The sequence below is a fragment of the Podarcis liolepis genome, assembly GCF_965112155.1.
Source record: "Podarcis liolepis genome assembly, chromosome: Z".
Classification (NCBI taxonomy): Eukaryota; Metazoa; Chordata; class Lepidosauria; order Squamata; family Lacertidae; genus Podarcis; species Podarcis liolepis.
Genome location: NC_139570.1, coordinates 17,285,520 through 17,306,600, shown reverse-complemented (window position 1 = coordinate 17,306,600; position 21,081 = coordinate 17,285,520). Strand labels below are relative to the sequence as shown.

At 45.2% G+C, this 21,081-nt stretch overlaps 1 protein-coding gene across 2 annotated transcripts in view; it reads left to right on the top strand.

Moving 5' to 3' along the window:
- PCDH19 (protocadherin 19) overlaps positions 1-21,081 on the top strand; it is a 140,191-nt gene that overhangs the window by 59,948 nt on the left and 59,162 nt on the right. Inside the window, exons 3-4 of one of the 2 annotated variants that reach the window (XM_083484628.1) lie at positions 11,819-11,877; positions 19,650-19,819. In XM_083484628.1, coding sequence (XP_083340754.1) covers positions 11,819-11,877; positions 19,650-19,819 — 229 coding nt within the window. Of the gene's footprint in view, positions 1-11,818; positions 11,878-19,646; positions 19,820-21,081 lie in introns of both variants that reach the window. The other variant, XM_083484627.1, reaches the window with a different exon arrangement.

Sequence of the window (21,081 nt, the reverse complement as noted above, 5' to 3'; positions counted from 1 at the left end):
ATGGTTTGTCTCACTCCAGACAGACCATGAGTTGTAAACTTGAAAACAAACCTTAGTTTCAGATCACAGTGTGTTTAGAGCAAGATAAACAACAACATGCTAAGCCAACCTAGGTCTTAGTTCACAGCAGAAGCAGGACCAGAAGAGGAGCAAAGTGGCCATGATTTCCTCTCCCCACCACACATTTACCCTGGCCTAAGCCATGTGTGAACCTTGGGAGGAACTAGGTAATCAAGCCTTTTTTCTTCTCCAGTCTGCCTGAGAAGCTCAGCATGTGAAGAGACTAAGCTAGTTGCTCCAGCTTGGGTTCATGGCTTTCACAAGCCATTATTGTGTTCCTATACAAATAATTTAAGAACCACTGTAACTAAGCCAAGTTTTACTACCTGTGCAACTTTTTCTGAATGCTGTATGGAAAAGCAAATGAATCTGACCTTTGGAGAATTTGTAAGTAAACCATTTAAAACTTATCAAATATGTTGTCTTTCTCTATGCTAAGGGAAGAGGTTCGTTTTGGAACTCAACACGGGCATATTTTAAAGGTCTGACAGTGTATATTTACTTTCCTGCATATTTTGTGAGTTCAAAATCTCAGATGGGCTCTCTCACCAAAGAGTATTTGCCCCAAACCTGGATCTTTACATCCAAGAAGTCTCCTTTGTGTGTATCTCCTTGTCATCAACAGTGTTAACTATCGTGATTGGGCCCCAAAGCCTGAGATTTGTAGTTTAGTGTGAGTGATAAAAAAATTCTGTTTTAGAGTTGTTTTTCTTTCCAAAAGCTACATTTCCCAGGGGGAATGCATAACTGTTGAAGGCCTGCCATTTAGATAATACTTGAGAAAGATAAGAGAATGAGGAAAAACTGTGTGTGTGCAAGAGAGAGAAGCTCTTTCCCCATGCTCCTTCTGTACATTCAAGCAATGCACACAGGTGAGGAGGGCTGCATTGGCTGGACTTCCACTGACTGCCGTGTGACTGCTGCTCCTGCAACATCCAAGCTTGGTCTGACCCAGCTCCAAAATTTGGGGGGCCCTGGCCAGTTTGCCACTAGGAATTCTCCCCTATGCCTGTTGCTTCTTGGGGTCCTCTACAGCAGCTCTCCTCCAACTCTGAGCTCTGCTGTACTTGCAAAGATTTAAGGGGCAGCCACCCAGCCTCCCCCTCACTTGCAGGCTTATGGGGCAGAAGCGGTAGCACTGTAATGTTTATCTCTTGACCTGCTTGCAGCACTGGCACCTCTGAATATGCTTCTGAGTGAACAAGCGCACAAGAGGAAGTAGAGCAGTGCTGCTGCCAGGGGGCCTAAGTGGTATTGGTGTGCCTGTGAGTGTCAGGCAGGGCATTATTAGTCTTGGTGGCCCTGCAAGGGTGCTTGGGCCCTAGCAAGTCTGCCAGCATGCTTACACCGGTGGCCAGCATTGTGCCCCATCAGGAACCATGGTTCCCTGTTGGCGTGTAGATCACTCTACACACACAGTTGTGTACATGCACAGCTCATTGTGCCCAATGGTGGGGAAGTACTAGAAGCCATGAGTCAGGGATCAGCAGGCTCAATGCAAAATGCAGCAATGAAGGTAGCAATGACTAGTAGGCACAACAGCTATATTCTACCCCACTATTGGAGGCAGTATGCCTCTAAATGCCAGTTGCTGGGAATAGCCAGTGAGAATGATATGGTTACCAGAGGCATCTGGTGGGCTTTGTGTTTTACAAGCCCACGTTGTTCGAGAAAAGTAAAAGAGGTCTAGAAAGAGAAAGAAGGTGGGACTTGAATCCTTTAGCAAAATTAAAGCTAAGTCTGGTGCTGCAGATTGAGGATAAGTATGCATGTGCAGTGGAGAGGTCAATCTGGACAGTTTTGATGCTATTGCTTGTTAGCATGCTACACTTCCTTAGTCTTTCTTGCATACCAGCAACAAAATCATGGCTTTCTATGTGATCTTTTATTCTGGAGAGAAGCAAAACTGGTATCCTTCCATGACTTCATTGAATACAGTCTTTCTTGCAGGGAAGTAATGGTGGACATAGAGTCCTGTGCCTAAATAACATGCCAAAGAATAGATGATTGGATCCAAACATTATGGGAAACTTCATAATGACGGGATAAACTCAATCAACAGGTCTGGGTTAAATGCAGTAGGAAGGAAATAAAAGGACAATTTTCTTGAAGGAATGATGGTCTTTTATTATTAAATAAGTGGGATCTACACAATCATTACACACAGTGCTGCACTTTCATAAAAGATTGCATTCATATTAATATTAGATTTTGGTTTCTTTTTGATAAGAATTTGCAGAGTTGATAGTTAATAATTATATGTCTAGAGGAGTGATGGGGCCAAGCTTAGTTTCTCTCTCTCTCTCTCTCTCTCTCTCTCTCTCTCTCTCTCACACACACACACACACAAACTTCATGTGGATATAAATGTGTGTTCACTGGGGTTGGATGGCAATTTCGTGATTATTGGGGGGGATCTGTATCCCCCCATTTTTAAAAAGTGGGGTCTGGCGAGTGCAGAAATAAGTCTTATCCTCCCAGTTAGTCCCTTCTGAAATCCATCAATATTGTTATTATTAATTTCAGTAAAAAATTGCTTCCTATGAATCACCTCGGAGCAATTTCAGGATATATACATAGCGTCATAGCCTTATACTGAATCAGACTCTTGGTCCATCACTCTCAGTACTGTCTACACTGACTTGTCTACACTGACTAGCAGCAGCTCTTCAGACAGGGGAGATTCCCAGACCTACCTGGAGATGTCCCCTATTGAACCTGGGACCTTCTGCATTCAGAGCAGACGCTCGACAGCTGAGCTACAATTGCACATACAAAAACAAAAAAGAAGTATGTAAAAAGGAAGTGCATTAAAAGTACATTTTTAAAAGTGCATAAGGCCATTAGCCTTTGATCATGTGAATGCTGTTGCTTTTTATGTTTCTTCATCTCCCTGCCTCCCTCCCAAGATTGTGGCCTTTATTTATAGCCCTTGCTGGGCATGTCACATTTTCTCCTGTCTAGCAGGAAGCTTCCCATCTGCTCATTCTTTAACTCCAGGCACACACACACACACAGAGAGAGAGAGAGAGAGAGAGAGAGAGAGAGAGAGAACACGCAAGAGAGAAGAGCTCTGGACCTCTTCCCTGTCCCTTCCGCACACCCCACCCCATGGGACAGATATAGGCACACATGCTCAACACATGCGTGCAGAGCTGGCACTGAGAGCGGTTTTGCACAGGTGGGAGCAGAATGGTCTGGGCATTAGCAGCTGGCATGGGGAGGTGGAGATGAGGCCAGCTTTCTTCGGAGCCAGCTCTCCATCTGACAGCACGAGATCATTCAATAGAATCCCACAAGAGGAGCAGGGGCATAAAAGCCTTCACTGCAGTTCATCCTCGCCTCCACAGCTTACCTCCTTTTTCACAGCCTGTTTACGGACTATATGTCTGCCCTTTTCTCCCCTTTATTCATTTATTTATTTTAAAACAAAGCCATCTGCTTTTCAGGAACCCTCTTAACGGGGCTGTTGGGTGGATGAAAACGCCACAGTGGATTCTTCAGTGTCCTGAGGAAGTATGGATAGCCAGCTGGGTTGGAGGGAAAGACCCACAGGGACTTATAAGCAGAGATGTCGGCCTTGCGCTTAAACGATTCCTTTTTCTACTGCCTTCCATGTTCATAAACGTTCGTGGAAAAATGCAGGAGCAAACTGAGGTCGATTGGGGCCAGCCTAAGACCTTTTGCTGCCTGAGGCAAAGGAGAAGATGATGCCCTCTCTATCCATGTACAGAGGCCAGCTGGACTGACAGTTGAATCTTACTTCAAAATTGGCAACAAAGCAGCTAGCAGAAGGGGGTCAGCTGTGTCATCCAACACCTCACTGCTTCTCCTTGCCAAACAGCACGTGCTACCTGAGGCAGCTGCCCCACTCTTCCTAACGGTCGAACCGAACCTGGGGGTGAATTCACATGAACTTGGAGCATGAAGCTCACCATTCCTTTTGACCCCAGAATGCTTTCAAATGATTGATTGCTTTTCTGTGCAGGGACCCCCCCCCCTCCGCCAATAGATCCATCTTGCAAATAGATGAATAGGAAGTCAGGGAAAAAGACTCATATTGACATGCTGGTTTTCTCTGCATATTATTATTATTTTTAAATAGAGGATCATTCATTCACACACAGTCTTATGCAGTCTAGCCCACGCACTGCTTTACTACCTCAGTAAGAACAATGTCTTAGAGAGCAGGTCAAGATGTAGCTGGTGATATTTATTTTCCAATAAGGTAGTGATTTTTATTTTTTTGGCAGGCAAACAAACCCCCGCAACCAGCAACATGCATAGGGTGGTGTGAATTGGTTGCACATTGCCATTCTGAAGCAGTGAAACATGGACTGAGAGCATGTCATTTCGATTCTTTCTCCCCCAGATGAATATGTGGAGCTAATCAACATCCCATTTCCTTTCCCCAGGTTGTTTGTTGTACCACTGCTCCAGGTGGTTGAGTCAGCAGGTCAAAATGTGGTTGTGCACATGAAAAACCAAGACCTAGGCACATGTGTGCTCCATTATCCAGCCATTGTGTACAAACCTCATATGGACAGCTCTCATCTCCTCCTGGTTTCATAATGGTTGCATAGTTAGAGCCACAGCCTTACTGGAAAACCGGCAGAGTTAGGGTTTTGGTGCTTTAGTTTTAACATCTTGCCCCAGAGGGGGAAAGAGGTGACATTGTGCATGTGTGGGTTTTACTTTGATGATGAAGCAGCAGGGGAAGCAGGGGTGATGGTGGACAGGGGAGAGCTGCAATGGCTGGGCCAAAGTAGTGGGCATGCTGTTTCCCACAGGGGTCAATTGGGTGCCTCTGGGCAGCCCAAAAGCAGAACATGAAGGCAAAATATATTTCTTGTTGTTTGCCAGGGACCAGGAGTGAGAGTCTTGTTCATCAGGTTAAGGGGGTGGGCAAGGACTCTGAACCTGAAGGGAAGGTCACACAGGGCCAGCCACAGGGGTCCTGCCACCACAAGAACCTGAGGATATGGCACTGCCATCCTTGGACTTAAAGGTAGAAGACCCTGGAAAACCCGAGGCTATCCCCACTCAGGTGCAGTAGAGCAGGATGGACCCCTTAAGGAGAGGAGCCCCTTGTAGCACAGGTGGTTCTAACAATTAGGTGCCACCTGGTGAAGCTCCAGAATGCTGTGTTCCCCAGAGCCCAGCCCTGCATCCTACCCAAACTGCATCTACACCCTGGTTGAGCCTTGTCATACTGCAGAGCAGAGTTCCCGAGCAAGTGGTACTCAGAGAGGTACTCATGTAGACTCTGAACATGGATATAATTATGTGTTAACACTCTCCCCTCCTGCTTTTCCTCTGGAACATATTCCTTTGCCTCATTTCCCTCCCTAGGCAGGCAGATCTGTTTCAGAACTTCCCTGCTTGGGGTGAAGACAGCTGAGAAGGGAGTGCTGTAAAGGAAAAAGCAGTGGGTGGGAGAGGAGGGTTAAGCACCCCTCCCACTTGCTGCTTTCCCTGGCAAATCCCCCCCTCCTCCGGTTTTGCAGATTGGCAGCAGGCATGCAGTTCAGAATGCTGTGTTTGCTGCCAAGCATGTCATTCTGTGCTCTCTTCCTCATGTCGGCACAGCCGTGGCGAAAGCGTCATCCCAGCCCGCTTGGCTACGCTCCCGACAACCCCGTGTCAGAAATTGGAGGCCGTGTAATTTTACAAAAAAGTGTGCATGTGTTTTTCCTGCTGAGACCCCGGGCGCTTTGATATTCAAAGTCATCTTTGCAGGAACAAGGAGGAAAGAATCTCAGGGACTGAGTGTTTTGTGCACTAAATCTGCAGCTTGACTGTACAGCAGTAATTACAAAGCGGACGCAATAACTGAGCCGTGCTGTCTGTAAGGCCGACTCCCCCCCCTAGCTTTCTCCAGATAACATGTTTCTCCCTGGGAGGCGCCTGTTTTTCTTAAATTAGATATTGTGTTTGTATTTTTGAAAAAGGTCACAGTTAGCCAGCATGCCTTTAAGCTTTATTATCTTGGAACCGAAGCGTAGCCTCTACTGGCACACCCTCTGCGGTTCCAATCTTGCACGTCCTGCCGCTGTGATTGTTCTAGCAGGCGACGCAGCCCTCGTCCCTTATTTATTGCACCATTAAAGTTGCATATGTTTATCTCTCCCTCTCTTTTTTCTCTTTCTTTTTTAGGCTTTCTTTGTAATTGCCACAGGGAAAGATTAAAAAGGAGCTCTTGGAGAAAGGGGAGCATCTGAGGGTGCAAAGCAGGGGTGCAGGACTGCATCCAGCCAGCAGGCTGCATTCCTACCTTCTACCTCTCCCTCCCCACCATCTCAGTTGCAGGCCAGCTTTGTAACATTATGACATCGGGTCACCAAAGGAGCTCCTTCTCAGCACCTGTCAGCTAATGGGAGTTGCCTTGAGTCCCATTTGCAGACAGATGGGGTCCATCTCAGTGACCATCAGCTAACTATCACTTGAATAGGAGCTCCTTCAAAGGTGTGCCCTCCATGCACATCAGTTGATAGGCACTGAAAGCAGCACTACTGGCTGTACTAGGGAATTTCAGATGGGGAACTTCCTACTGCACCCAACCCAGCCCGTCCCATACCTCATGTCACATATGGCATCAGATGTTGGGCAGATTGGTGTGATTTTGGGCTGCAGTAGTGGGCAGTGTGGTGGAACAGTGGTGACTTCTGGTTGGTTGTGCCGCTGCTGCTTACCAGGAGGTAGAGCAGGGAGGTGAGGGGGCAGCAAGGTCAGTGTGGTGCAAACGTACCAGCAGGAGTTCTCGTTGACTCTACCAGTGCGTTTGCAGCATGCCAACATCAACACTGCCAGGCCTCCCTACTTCCTGGGAAGCAGCAACAGTGGGACTAACGGGAGGCCACGTAAGGGTCACCACCCTACCATGCCACCTGCAGCTGAGTGGCTGGTGATTGGGATGAGTTCTGTGAAGCCCAGTGCTGTAATAACCTTGGGCTGTGTAAAGGGGAATCAGGCCAGATAAGAGAAGACACGCAATGCACATTCATATGAGAGTCTTGATTGGGCACTCTCTTCACTGCTTGGAATCCACCATGCTTGGTGTGTGAGACACAATTCGGTGGAAGCATCACCTTTCATTTTTTGAAATGAGAAGTAGAAACTAGGCCTGTAAGTTTGCCTGGGGGAAATCTCAGGAAATCAGTGCTTGTTACTCTGTATGTGGAATCTGAGCAGAGTGACAGATGACCAGGAACTGGGGCATCAATACTCTATATAGCTTCTCCCATGACTAAACAGTCCTCTCTCTCTAGGCTCAGCTCCCAAACCTGCTCCCCGAACTTCCAAGGTATTTCTTATTCTCTCTCTGTCTTGGGTACACAGCGTTTCCTCTCTCTAGACTTTGTGAGTTTTTCTTCAGGTTTTTTTTACCCTGCCTTCCTCCCTTTCTCTTAGACTCTCTCTGCTTCTCTGTTCCTGCCACCTATGGGTCCTGTGTTTTCTCTGCTTCTTTTTTCTGTATGCTGAACTGTTTGGTCACATCATGTTATGGGTCCCTTCACCCTGAGCGGTTTAAATGTTTGTGAACATTCCTTGACATCCTAGCAGCCCATAGACAGGCAGCAGCCATATAAGATAAAAGAGACATGACTTTCTTTACACCAGACTGGCGTGGTGGGATTGTGAAATATGGAAGAGATCTTATTACTAATAAAACTACAGATTTTGAGTCGGAGCAGCTGTCAAATCTCCTTAGCCAACACATGTCGTTCGGTGCTGAATATTCCTTAGCACTTTGTCCAGCTCTATTTTGCCAAGCGGTGCAGAATGGCTGTTGCTTTCCCTTGGGAGCAATTTCCATTACCTAATAGACTGTGACACTAAAGCTTTTCTCTTTCCTTTTGTTCCCCTCTTCATACCTGTTGCATGAGAAGCGGAAATAATGGGATTTTTGAATGGGGCAGGGAAAATACACAATGCTAAATGTCACTGCAAGAGGAAAGCTGCATGTGCAGGTCATTGTGTGGAACCCCCACATTCTCAGGGCCCACCTGTAGTGTATGATTAAAGCTGTATCATGCCACCTCAAACAAGCATGGCTTCTCCCAAATAATCCTGGGAACTGTTGTCTTGCTGAGAGTTGTTAGGAGACCGCTTATCAGAGCTGTTTAACAATCATTCCCTCCTCCCAGAGAATTCTGGGTATTGTAGGAACTCCCAGTTTCATTGGTCACAATTTGAGGGAAGCTGATGGCCCTGTGATTTACAGTTGCTGACCTGAAGCCCTGAGGGTGGGCCATCTGCTCTTCGCCTCTGGGCCTGCTAAATGTGGTGGCATATATTAGTCAGGTAACTCTCACAAGCAACTCTCACAAGGAGAACTAGTGGCCTGTTATGGCACAAATGCTGCTCATCACCACAACTTCTCTGGCCTAGAATTGGTGTAAAGCCACTCTCCAAAAGTTGCCTTGGGGGCTGGGAGTTTGATCGAGGAATAGTGGAAAGGGGGCAACTATTTACCCCTGGACCTGTCATTTCCCACTCTCAGTTCCTCTGCCGCATAACTCCCCCCCCCCGGGGTGGGAAAACAGGTGGAGGGGAAGTTTTATGAGTAGAAAATCATCCAGAGTGGAAAGGGTTCAAGAATACTAGCGTGCCTGAACTTAAACCTGAATCCTCCTGTTGTGAATGTCAGTTTTGTTTTGTTTTTAAAAGGGCTTATATGTGTAGTAGCAGTGTTGCTTAGAAATCCTAAAACCAAGCAATCAGTACAGTTTTGAAATCAGTGATTAAAACCAGTGCAGTTTGAAAGGTTCAGTCTGCCATCTTGATTTAAAATGACATCCAATCATATCCAGACATAGACAAAAACCTGCTCTGTGGTCTTGGGAACCATCTTGCAAAATTTTGTTGAGGTGTCAAAACACACACACGCACACACGATATATTGCTCATAATTATTTATTTGTGTCCCACTTTTCTTTTAGAAGGTGCCCAAAGTGCCTTATGGACATTTTGACTAGTTTTCCAAACTAGTTTTCCAAAAAAGAAATGTAAGCATTTTAGAAAAAAATGTTTTAATAACAAGCAACAGCAATTGGCAGAATAAAACTGAGCACTTAAAAATATGCTCTGTGAGGCTATTTCAAGGCAATGGTAATTCTATGCGCTCTAGGTCTCCTCTGAATTAGTCTGTGCCATTGCAGACTGCTCTGTAAAGGCAGTGTTCCAAAAGACACTCAAGCACATAAGTTTCTGATCTAAAATATGCATGCTCATTGTTTAGACGTTGGACAAAAAAGCATTTTTTTATTTTTTTATTTTAGAGACATGAGATGTTGTTGTTTATAATAAAATTGGTAACCTACCAACTCGTACCTTTCCTGGACAGGTCTGGTCTGGTCACAGTGGTCTGTCTCCTGTTTGGATTATTGTACTGCAGTATACATGGTGCTCCCTAGAATATATCTCAGAAGCTTCACTTAATGCATAGCACAACTGCCACAGTTGGTATAGCCAGGAAGGAACAGACAGAAAGCAATACCATGCCTTAAAGAACTGTGTGTTTGATTCCACAGGATGTGATGCACAGGCCTAAGACATCTTTTTAGGGCCACCCAGTTGGAAAATGCTGGGTTAAGATGTCTTCGAATCCCCATGACTCAGCCATGAAGCTCACTGAATCAGTTATTCTTTCTCAGCCTGGCGTACCTTGCAGGGCTGTTGGGGATCAGAGTATAGTGCATTACCTGGAGTGGGGGGATAGGATATAAATTCAAGTACAGTGGTGCCTCGCAAGACGAAAAGAATCCGTTCTGTGAGTCTCTTCGTCCAGCGGTTTTTTCGTCTTGTGAAGCAAGCCCATTGAAGGATTAGCGGATTAGCGCTATTAGCGGCTTTTAGCGGCTTAGCGGATAAGTGGCTTAGCAGCTTAGAAAAAGGGGGGGAAAGGAAAAAAACCCCGCAGGAACTTGCAAGACATTTTCGTCTTGCGAAGCAAGCCCATAGGAGATTCGTTTTGCGAAGCACCTCCAAAACGGAAAACTCTTTCGTCTAGCGACTTTTCCGTCTTGCGAGGCATTCGTCTTGCGGGGCACCACTGGTATCAGATTTGCCAGATCATGGTCCCAGTAGCCTTCTAGAAACAGTAGCTAAAAGGAAGGTAATTCAAGCCCTCTCGGTAATCCAACCTTTGCAGGTCCTTGTATCTGTCTTTTACCATCCAGAGGTTTTCTTGTCATCACTCTGCACAATTTGGCATATAAGCATCTTGAGAATCTCTTAAGTTGATTTAAAACTAAAATCAAGGTTCCAGCCTTTATGACCATTTTGAAAGCGTATAACCTATGTCCATTGATTTCACTGTGTCTCTACTCTGGGTGTGATTCAGTTGGATACAAACTAGTATTATTGTGAGGTTGGCAGGCACTGGATCTGTGATTTTTTTTGGGTTTTTTTGTCGTGAAGTCTTGCACTGTTAAGCTTTAATTCGATAGTGAGTCTTTTTTTGCACCTTGTGTAAAATTTGCACCTTGTGCAAATTTAAAAGGATCTGTTTTAATTCTCCTGGATCCAGCTTTCACCCAGACCCCCTGGAAAAGCAAAGTGTGTGTATGCATGTGTGTGTGTTTTGTGTGTGTGTGTGTGTGTGTGTGTGTGTTGGTATTTGTGCGTGTGTGCACGGGCTTTCTCATCTCTGTCTGCAGCGGCTGAGTGTGAGATAAGCAACCAAAGGGGTGATGCCCATAGCACTCCTACCAAATTCCAAATGTGCCCTCGAGCCCTCGGAAAAGTTGGCAATTGTTGCTGTGGAAGAGCAAAAAAATAAAATAAAATAAATTTCATCCATCAACTTTGTGACAGCCCTTCAAATATTTGAAGATGGCTATCATATTGCCTTTTAATAATCTCCAGGCTAAACATTCAAAGCTCGTGGCCAGCATCCCACTGTGCGGCAGCCGTTTAAATTATGTGCTCTGATGAAATATATGGCATTCGCTTTCACAAGACTGCTGTGCGGGTTGGCTTTCTTGCATGCCACTGCAAGTGGGGTGTTTTTTTAAAGCTTTGCAATTATGTGCAGTAAGCTGTTTCATGTGAAGGTGCTGGCACACCTGTATGCTGGCGAGAGGTGATGGTGTGGCTCAGATCTACATTATTCACCAACTTAGGGATGGGGGAGAAATTTGATTTAGTTCACATTTAAAGAGGTTTTCCAAACAGTATGTGAACTGGAACCCAGCCATCCTTCAAAATTTGCTGTTTTCTGACTTTTACAGTGCTGTTATCAAGCCAGGTAATGTGTAGGGAAATGTGTTTCTTAGGGCAGAGTGTGCCTGTAGTAGTGAAAATAACACTTAAAATGCTGAAATAGCTCACTCAGTAGAGTATGAGATTCTTAATCCCAAGGGTCAAGGGTTCAGACCCTACACTGGGCAAAGGTTTCCTGCACTCCAGGGGGTGGAGTGGGTGTTGTGACTCTCACAATCCCTTCCAACTCTAAAATTATATGATTCTGTTGGGGAAATGGCTTTGCAAAAAGGTGTACACCTGGCAATACTGCATACAAAAATGTGTTTGCTAGGAGAAGTTTGCACTAAAATACTGATGAATTTTCATGAGGATTCACGAATTGCTGCAGGAATGTGGAGAACTGAATCACGAGGATGGAGAAGTGAGGAACTGAGGTGGGGCAGATTAATCTACCCTCTACCCCTAACTTGTGGCTTTTGTCCCAGCTTGCCTGGCTCTTTCAAACTGTGCATGTAACCATCTCTATTTCCCCTCCCCCCTCTCCTTTCAGACTGAAAACTACTCTTTTGATTCCAACTATGTGAACAGCAGAGCTCATTTAATAAAAAGGTATGTAGGGTGTTTGTTTGCTTTCTATGGGGTGGCAGTGGGGGGGCAGGGGGGAGAAGTACTTAGTTTTAAACTGAATTCACATTGTCTAACTCTTTACATCCCCCATTATTTTCTGCTCATTTAGTGTGTACAGAATCTGTTCATTTGAAACTCTCTCTCTCTCTCTCTCTCTCTCTCTCTCTCTCTCTCTCACACACACACACACACACCCCAGCATTTGCATCCCATTAAATTCTCACTGCTTTGGCCTTTAGTTTACACACACACACACACACACACACACACACACACCCTTCTCCAATGAGCTGTGCCTCATTCATATAGGAAAGTGAGCATACAGTTAGGCAGAACCCTGTTACCCTGACAACTTATAATTCATAGAGTTTGTTCTCTTTCAATGCACAAGAATAAAATGATAGATGTGGATGAAGAGAGCTCCCTGGCATATCAGGAGAGAAAAGGAACTTGTCAGGGGTGGGGGGAGGTAAGGCAGCTGAGCTTGGGATCCCCCCCCCCCCGCAACCACTCTTTCCTCGCTTGAAGTTTGAATTGCAAATAAAAATACACACATTTGTATTGCAGTTCATTCCCATCCCCCATACTCCCCTCCCCTCGCCCTCTTTATTAAAATAAATCTATCCTTGCCCTGGCTTCATCCAAGCATAAACTCAGGAATGAATTTGGTCCCCAGTGAACGTGTTGACAATAATTACTAACATTTCAGAAGCACTTCACAGCGGACAAAAATGCATTCTAATTCTCCCTACCTTTACCCTCGCTACAATGCTTGTGGCGTAAGTCATGTGCACCGGAATCAAACTGGTAAATAGTTGGTTTTGGTTTTGATTCCATTTCTGCCAGCAAGAGCTTATTGGCCTGGCATAGATGTTTTGCTAAATGGTTGCTTAGTGTGCTGATAAGAAGCATCAGCAACCCCTTTGGTGGGGGGTGGGGTGTTCAACTAGTTAGTCCTGTTAGTGGAAGGCCATGCAAGGACTTTCTCTACAGCAGTGGGTTCCCTCAGCTCTTCTCCCCTGTGGGCCCACTGCAGCCCCTGGGAAAAAAAGAATCCAGAACAACATATGGAAGCTGAAAAGCACTTTTGTCATAGCACTATGTTGAATTCCTTCCATAGGTTTGTGTGATCTGATCCCCACTCTTTCTCCAGTGTGCTGAAAAGAAGGAGTTTAGAAGGATTTGCTTCCAGTTGAGATTAATCACACGGTTTTATCAGAACTATTGTTAATGTAAATTTGGGGTAGCTAATATGGTGTCCTTCAGAATTTGTGGACTCCAGCTCCCATTAGGGGTCAGGGATAATGCAAGCTGTAATGCAGCAACATATGGAGGGCAGCACATTGCCCACCCCTGATCTATGGTTATTTGAAACAAGTCACCTTCAAAACATGGTTTGTGGTTGTTTAAACAAACCACAGTTAATACTGATCACAGTTTACGATTCAGATGACATGCTAAACTATGGTTAATCTAAATCAGGAAGGAAGGCTTCCAATCTATTCCTTGTGGCTGTCGACAAAGGTATGTTAGTAACCCATGTGATCAGAGAACATCAAGGCAGTTTAGGAGGATAACAGTGTTTCATGTTTTTTCTTCTTTCTCTTCCTTGCTGTACCATGCAAGCTCTAATTTCACTATGTTAACTTCATTTTTAGTTTTAAAATATAATTCTGTGCATTGGTGTCATTCATATGCAGCCGAACCCTGCTGTTGTTTTGGTTAGCATCACCATAAGACTTTGGAACCCATTTCTCTGCAGTTGTTATGCTTCCGAATGCCAGTCGCAAGATGCAAAAACCCCATTTCACTGCTGATTCAGAGAAAATGGCAATCTGCAGAAAACCCAATTTATGTTTGCTCCAATTCAGTGGTAAAACACAGGCTGTCCCAGGAAAAGTGCTGGGGCATAAATACCTACTGCTTGGATTTGGGCTTGGAAAGCCCAGACCTGTGCCTAGAAATGTGGAACAAAGGTGTGGATGAGCCCCTACAGTGCAGACTTTGCTTGTGAAAGAAAAAAGCCCCATTGCACTAGTGGGTGCCCTTATGCCAGCTTCCACTAGCAGTGCTTGTTAAGTTAGATCCTGCTCATCATCTTAGAAGGGGAATTTCTTGTAGCTTCCCGCATGTAATGGAGCTCTGTTTTTTGAAGATGGTGCTTGCCACCTGCTGTTTTTACCAGGGCCAGCTCCTGCGCAAAGTGCTCTCTGGAACAAAGGAAGCTGCCTTGCTTTGAGTCCAAACTATAGGTCCATCAACCTCAGTATTGTCTACACTGGCTGCCAGCAGCAGCTCGCTAGGATTTCAGAGTCTCTCCCAACCCCTCGCCCTACCTGGAGATTGAACCAGGGACCTTTTGCATGCAAAGCAGTTGCTCTAACATTGTGCTATGGTTCCTCCCTAAAGGACTTTATGTATCCATTCCATGAGAAGTTAATAGGGTAGTTACAACAAGCTGGCTGGTGCTGCCTGGAAAACTGGACTGGGCATTCTCATTTTAATGAAATAAACTATGGCAGGCATCAGTGAACTGTGCTGTGCTGCTGGGGCCCTGGCAATTGCCTGTTGTTGATGTCAGCCATGCACAAAGCATGAATATCTCTCTCTCTCTCTCTCTCTCTCTCTCTCTCTCTCTCTCTCTCTCTCTCTCTCTGTGTGTGTGTGTGTGTGCTTGCATTATATAGGTAGATCAACCAATAGATTGATAGATCAATAGATATGCTTGCATTAAATATAGTAACAAAAAAAAAATTCTGCCTAATTAACTGGAAGCTGCTTTTTGTCTATCAAAATTGTTTTTAAATTGATTGTTTCCATTGATCAATTGATTAAACACTGCAGCCTTAATTACAACTCCCGTTTTAAGCATTGAATTGTTGAGGGGAAACCCACTCAGGAACCTTTTGGTCCCTTTCCCAATTCTATGATTCTATTAGCTTGCTTGAATCAGTGCACCCATGAGGACTTGACGGATCGCACAATGGGTTCTGTGCATTTTGTTACATCCTTTCAGAGGATCTGATTATCCCCTTGCCCCAAAGCTCCCATTTTGTAAAAGAGATATAAGGAGTGTGGCAATTATGAGCATGTCATGTAGACAGCTTCCATTCAGACAAGGAAATGAATATTTTTTTGTCTGCATTGCTCATGATATTCAACCACAATCTTCTAATTGCTGTGGTAGAGAAAATTGCGGCCTGCATCGTATTGTTCATTGCAGTCCAATATGGAGTTTGTCCTTTCCGTAGAAGAAATCTATTCATGTCTTTTGCTTTGCACCTACCATTAAACTAAACTGACAGTTTGGTGGTAGTTTACTGTGATTTGGTGGGAGAATTATTTAACTGCAGAAAAAGCTTTCCACACTTTGGGAAAGGGACTAAAGAGAGAGTCTGGTGTTGTAGGTTGACCTCTTGCATCATGGGCTTTGCTTCTGCTAAAAAGGCAAATGTATATATGTATAAAGTACAGATTGCCCAGATGTTTGATTATATGGAACTTGGTGTATGCAGCTCTTTCTCCCTGCCTCCCTCCATCCCTGCTTCATAGCCTTGGAAGTGAGACTAAGCAGAAATTCGGGAGCCAGAAATCAAGACCTGCGACAAAGGCATCAGGACCATGGACAGAGTACAGGGGAGCTCTATGGCTACAGCCAGCAAGCAGGGATCCTTACGTGTTTCTCTGATGTTGTCTGCCTGTGGACCAAGTCTGTCCCAGAAGCTATCCCAGTTTGGTCCGCCAGGCTATTCCTGACAAATTATACCCATCTGCCCCATACCTGATGTCATGTGTGATGTCTAACCGGGACAGGTTACCAATGAACCTTCAAAGGAACACTTGAAGCTGCTGGTGTGATTGTTCCTTTGCTGGAGCAAGGTATGCTAAAACAGACCCCTGTTCCCTTCACAGACCTACAATTCCCTGAGTGGTTTAACAGTTTAGCAGTCAATTCTTCACAGGCAACTCTGGGAATTGCAGGTCTATGAGGGGAATGTGGGAGTACCCTAACAACTCTCAGCACCCTTAACAATCCATGGGTCCCAGGATCCTTTGGGGAAAACCATGAATATTTAAAGTGGTATGATATTGCAGATGGGCCTTGGGCCAGTCACCACCTCTTAGCCCAACCTACTCATAGGGTAGTGTGAGGGTAATATAGAGAGGGGAAGAGCTGTATAGCTCACCTTGAGCAGCTTGGAGGAAAGATGGTATATAAATGCAATAACAGATAGAGATGGCTCCATATGCTTGATCTGCAAAGAGAATTCCTGATATGTCAAGGGATAAAGCCGAGGAAAAAAGAAAAAAGAACTGCATCCAAGGGGTGCTGCTGAAAGTCTTGCCCTAATGAATGTCATGAGCATGATGTATTCATCAGAGAGCTGAAATGTCAACTATTAATCCTCCGGTGTGTTTTTAATCCAGCAAAACGTCGCTGTTTGGAGAAGTGTGATTGCTGCCTTAACTTTGTGGTGTGAATCTCAAAATCCTTACTTTTTAATTAATCTGTTTGGTCTTTCTGAATTGATTTCTCCCTCGCCTCCTGCCTCCTGTGCATGCTGGCTAAATCCTAGGTTTAAAGGGCTTCTGCAGGGATGTCTTTATTTTAAAAGGCTGCATTTGAAGGTGTTCCAGTTTTAGTGTGTCTCAGCCCAGGCTTTTCTCTCTCCTCTTTCCTGCATGCTGTTCTTGGTTCCGCACAACATCCCGTGGTCGGTGGTCCACTTGGTTTCCATGGAGACCTGAAAAGGTCTTTGCAAACAGATGCATGCGTAATTCCCCAAGGCTTTGAAGTGTGAGCCATTTCCATGGCCCTCTTGTCCTGGTGGCCAGCAAAGAAATTTGCCAGGAAGAATTGCTGGCTGGTTTTGGTTTTTTTGCTAACCTGTTTGATCATGTTAGGAAGGGAATGTCCAAACATATTTCAATATGACAGGAGGCAACACTGGAGGCAGGGGGGATTTCGGTCACCATCATGCAAGCATAGGATTGGCGACTGGTTATCTGGGACCATGTGGGGAGGACAGCTAGACATTTAGCAATCTGCTGACCAGTCAGGAACATTACACTTGCTTGGTCGCTGACTGAGGAGCCCATTGTGTTCACCAATACCTGATCTCTCTTAATAGCAAGACTCAAAACTTCTGTTCCTCCTAAGTCATCCTGCAGGAAGGGTCTTGTTGTTCCTACTAAGAAACTGTTTCACTGGCTTCCAGTGTCTAGCTGCCTTCAACGCAGGGCCTTCTAATTTTCATGGTTTATTCCAAACCTCCAGAAAGCAAAACTGTGTTTTAGCTACTTCCACAACAGCTTTCTGTGGTCTGCCAGTTGAACTGCAGCTCCGATCACCTCTGGCCATTGGTCATGTTGGCTGAAGGTGATGGGAGTTGGAGTCCAACAACATTCAAAGGGCCACAGTCCCCCCCCCCAAAAAAAATCTCTATTAGAGAACTAAAAAAGGAAAGATCCTGAATTTAAATTGGATGTTGGCTGTAATAAGACGAGTTTGGAAGTCCTTCTCAGGTAGCTTCCACATATAAAGCAAACAGGAAAGAGGATTTTGACTTAACCTTAAGAAGAAATTATTGACCATGTGAGTTGTTCAGTCATGGAGCAGACTGCCTCAGAAGGTGGTGGGACAGGTTTTTAAGCTAAGAGGTGAGGAACCTTTTTGTATCCACAGCACAGGCCAGATCTTTATCAGGATCAGCCTTGCAGGCCAAATTTGACAGCTTTACAAGTCTCCCCACTCTTCTTTTAAACTTCTGATCTCAGTACTTTAAAAAGAGAGTATGGTGAGACTTGCAAAGTCTTATAATTTAGAATTTATACATTAAATCAAAGGTGGGGAACCTGCTCCTCTTCCAGATGTTGCTGGCCCTGACCATTGACCATGGTGGCTGGGGATGGTGGGAGCTGGGAGCCCAACAACATTTGGAGGGACTAGCAGAGATTGAAGCACTATGCAATATGTACTGCAGGGCTTGGAAAGGCTAGGATTGAGTATCCTTCCTTACTAACTGCCTACGTGTGCCCTGTCTGCTGTATTTGTGGTTGAGAAGCCATTTCCTGTCCATTCTGGTTGTTTAGCTGGAGATCCTTGGGCTTTAATTAATTAAATTAAAATTAATTAATTTTACAATGAATGATTTTAGAGTGTTGTTTATGTTATACTTTTATACTGTTTTATTGTTGTTAGCCGCCCTGAGCCCGGCTTCGGCTGGGGAGGGTGGGATATAAATAAAATTTATTATTATTATTATTATTATTTAGCCTAGCTTGAGTCACTGGGAGCAGTGCAAGCCCCAGTGCTGTTGGAGTTGTGAGGGTTAAACTTTGGCTTTGCCAGCTTCAAAGCAGTGAATTGTAGTAGTTTATTTCCTGACTCTCTCTCCAGACTTATGGAACTATGAGTTGATTCAGCAAGACTGTGGTTCCCCTGAAGCAGTGTCCTTATAGAACAGCCTTTCCCAACCAGGTGCCCTTCAGATGTTTTATTATTATTGCATTGGTCCATTGAGCTCGGCAATGCGTACATTGACTGGCTGCAGCAATCCAAGGGGTTTCAGACAGGGGCCTTTCTCAGCCCTACTTGGGAGATTCCAGCATTTGGACCTGGGACCTTCTAGCATGCAAACCAGATGCTCTATCGCTGTCTTTGGGCTTTCCTTATATTCTTATGGCACTAGGGACTGGAGCTCTGGCAGCCATCAAAGGTGACAGTGCTGGATGCCATGGTGATGGGAGAGGGTGGGAAGAGCAGGGAAATCTCAGCTGATTGGTTGACTGGGCCTCTTATGCCATCAGACATGGGATCCCCTGCAATGGAGAGTGTGGCAAAGGAAGGGGGGGAATAAGGCAAAGCAGGTCTGAAACCAGTCTTCTTGCAGCAGCTCTGCATGCCTGACACAGGAGTTTTTGGCTGGTTTCTTCTTTCTCAGCCCTTTGGATGAATTCCTGACTCGCATTTTTCAGGCCACAAGCACAAAGCCCATGGCAGGTGCATGCAACACCATGTTCCTTGCAAATTGCCTGTTGTGAAAGATAGTCTTACAAGGATGTGAACATTTAAATATTGCATCTGTTCCGTGGGTTCCTTGCTCAGCTGCCGTGTCCTGTTAGGTGTTTCCTGTGCATATAGTAACCTATCCCGGGAGTTCTACTTAAGCATACCTCGTAATGTTCAGCTGCACTTCACTAGCAATCACAGGAGACCACTATTTCTGTGCCATTGCAGGAGTTCAGAGATGTACATCTTGTGCTGAGCTGAATAGGTTGGATTGTTGTTGTACTTTGTCTCTTCCGATTACTCTGCTCTTACAGAGAAGGTGCTCCTGTGCCTTCCCTCCCACCCCAATATTGCCTCTAGTGGAGCTCTGGCTGTGATCTGCTCAAGCTTCCCTCCTTGTCCTCACTTTGTTCTGCAAGCTACAACGCAGCTTAGGCTCGCAGGAGGATAAGAGCAAGAATCTTCTCTAATTTTCTGCACACCTTGGGGGCTGCCTCCAGTTCTGACTGCCTTGTTGAATGCCAAGCGCCAAGATCAATGAGTTGGAGTGGCTGCTCTCTTGTACTGGAAATAGCCCCCTTGTGACACCCTGGTGGAGAAAGCTTACCTTGCTCCCTACGGGATGGTAGGAATGCTGCAGATCCTGCCTGAGGCTTTTGACACCCTCTGAGCCATGGGGGTGCTTTGTGTTTTCAGACACAGCTCTGCAGAGTAAATCACTCTTCTTTCTTCCACCCAGCAGTTCGACATTCAAAGATCTGGAGGGGAACAGCCTGAAGGACAGCGGGCATGAGGAGAGTGACCAGACAGACAGTGAGCATGATGTCCAGCGCGGGCTGTACTGTGACACAGCTGTCAACGATGTTTTGAATACCAGCGTCACCTCCATGGGGTCTCAGGTGCCTGAACAAGGTTTGTTGTGTCAGTTATTTTACAAATGCTACTTGTGATTAGCTTTTTTTTTTTAGAGCACACAGGACCCATACAGATAGCCTGCAGTTGCTTGTGAGCTGTTTTGCCTCTCCTTTGCCCTGAGCCCATTGATGGTGCTGCTGTGGAATGTTTGTGAACATTCTGACTGCTCAAGGAGAAGGTGCCTGCAAGTGACCAGTAATGAAAACAGTGCTGTTTTAGGAAGGAAGGTAAAGGTCTGTGGAAAAGGCTCGTGACAGACCTGCAGGCAGCAAGGGTTGTTGGCAGGTAGGTTAGTGGGGAAGAGAGTGACATCCAGGAGGTGTGAAGCAGAAGACATGGAAGTGAGTAAGCCAAAACAAAAAGGAGAAAGGACTGTTAGAAAAAGATATCTTCTGAATATCACAATTGATCATTAAGCTAACCTACGTCTGCCTGCAGATTCTGGCCTGTTTGTGAATTGACCCTGTAGCTTAAGAATAATATAATGAAATAAAATTGTCAGTCAGTTGTCTATGCCACACGAACTTGCTGTTCCAGGAGATATTTGTGTTTACTTAACAAACATTTATGGGCAGTATGTGTGATGACTTTTAAAAAGCTCACCACATTTTTACAACTATGGCAGTGGTGGCATCCAGGAGGAGTCATGCTGGGAGAAGCATGACCAAAACACCACCACCACCACCACCACCACAACAACAACACATCACAAAAAAGGTGTGCGGGGGGAGGAACATTTTTTTGCGCATATGCTGATTTATATCCCTGGATGCATATTTAGACATAGTTAAATAGGAATACAACACATTTCATTGCAGTGGGGAATACAGTAACAGACCTGCAGACTGTTAATGGGAAATGTCAAGGCCCCTCTACCTCCTTAACTTTAAACTGAACTTGGACTGGACCATTCCTTAAACGGACAACTGTCATCTGCAGACTAGGATACTTTGTCACCCTAGCTGCAAGGAGTCCTTTGTTTCTCAAAAGGGTTCTATCTGCTCTGGAAACCGTTCCACCTCTTACCTAGGACTGAGAGAGATCTACTCAGTGCATGCTCAGAGGCACTTTCCTCTTTATTTTTATGCACCCCGAGTGTGAATCCTGACACTCAGACTGTTTCTGGCATAAATCTCTGCTTGCCTGTATTCTGTTTGTCCTTCGGGGCCTCTCTGTCCTTTCCTTTGATGTCCCTCAGGCATTGATGGCTGGGATCCAGTTCTTCCAGACTGTGTCTATATGAGCAAGAACGCTGTCAG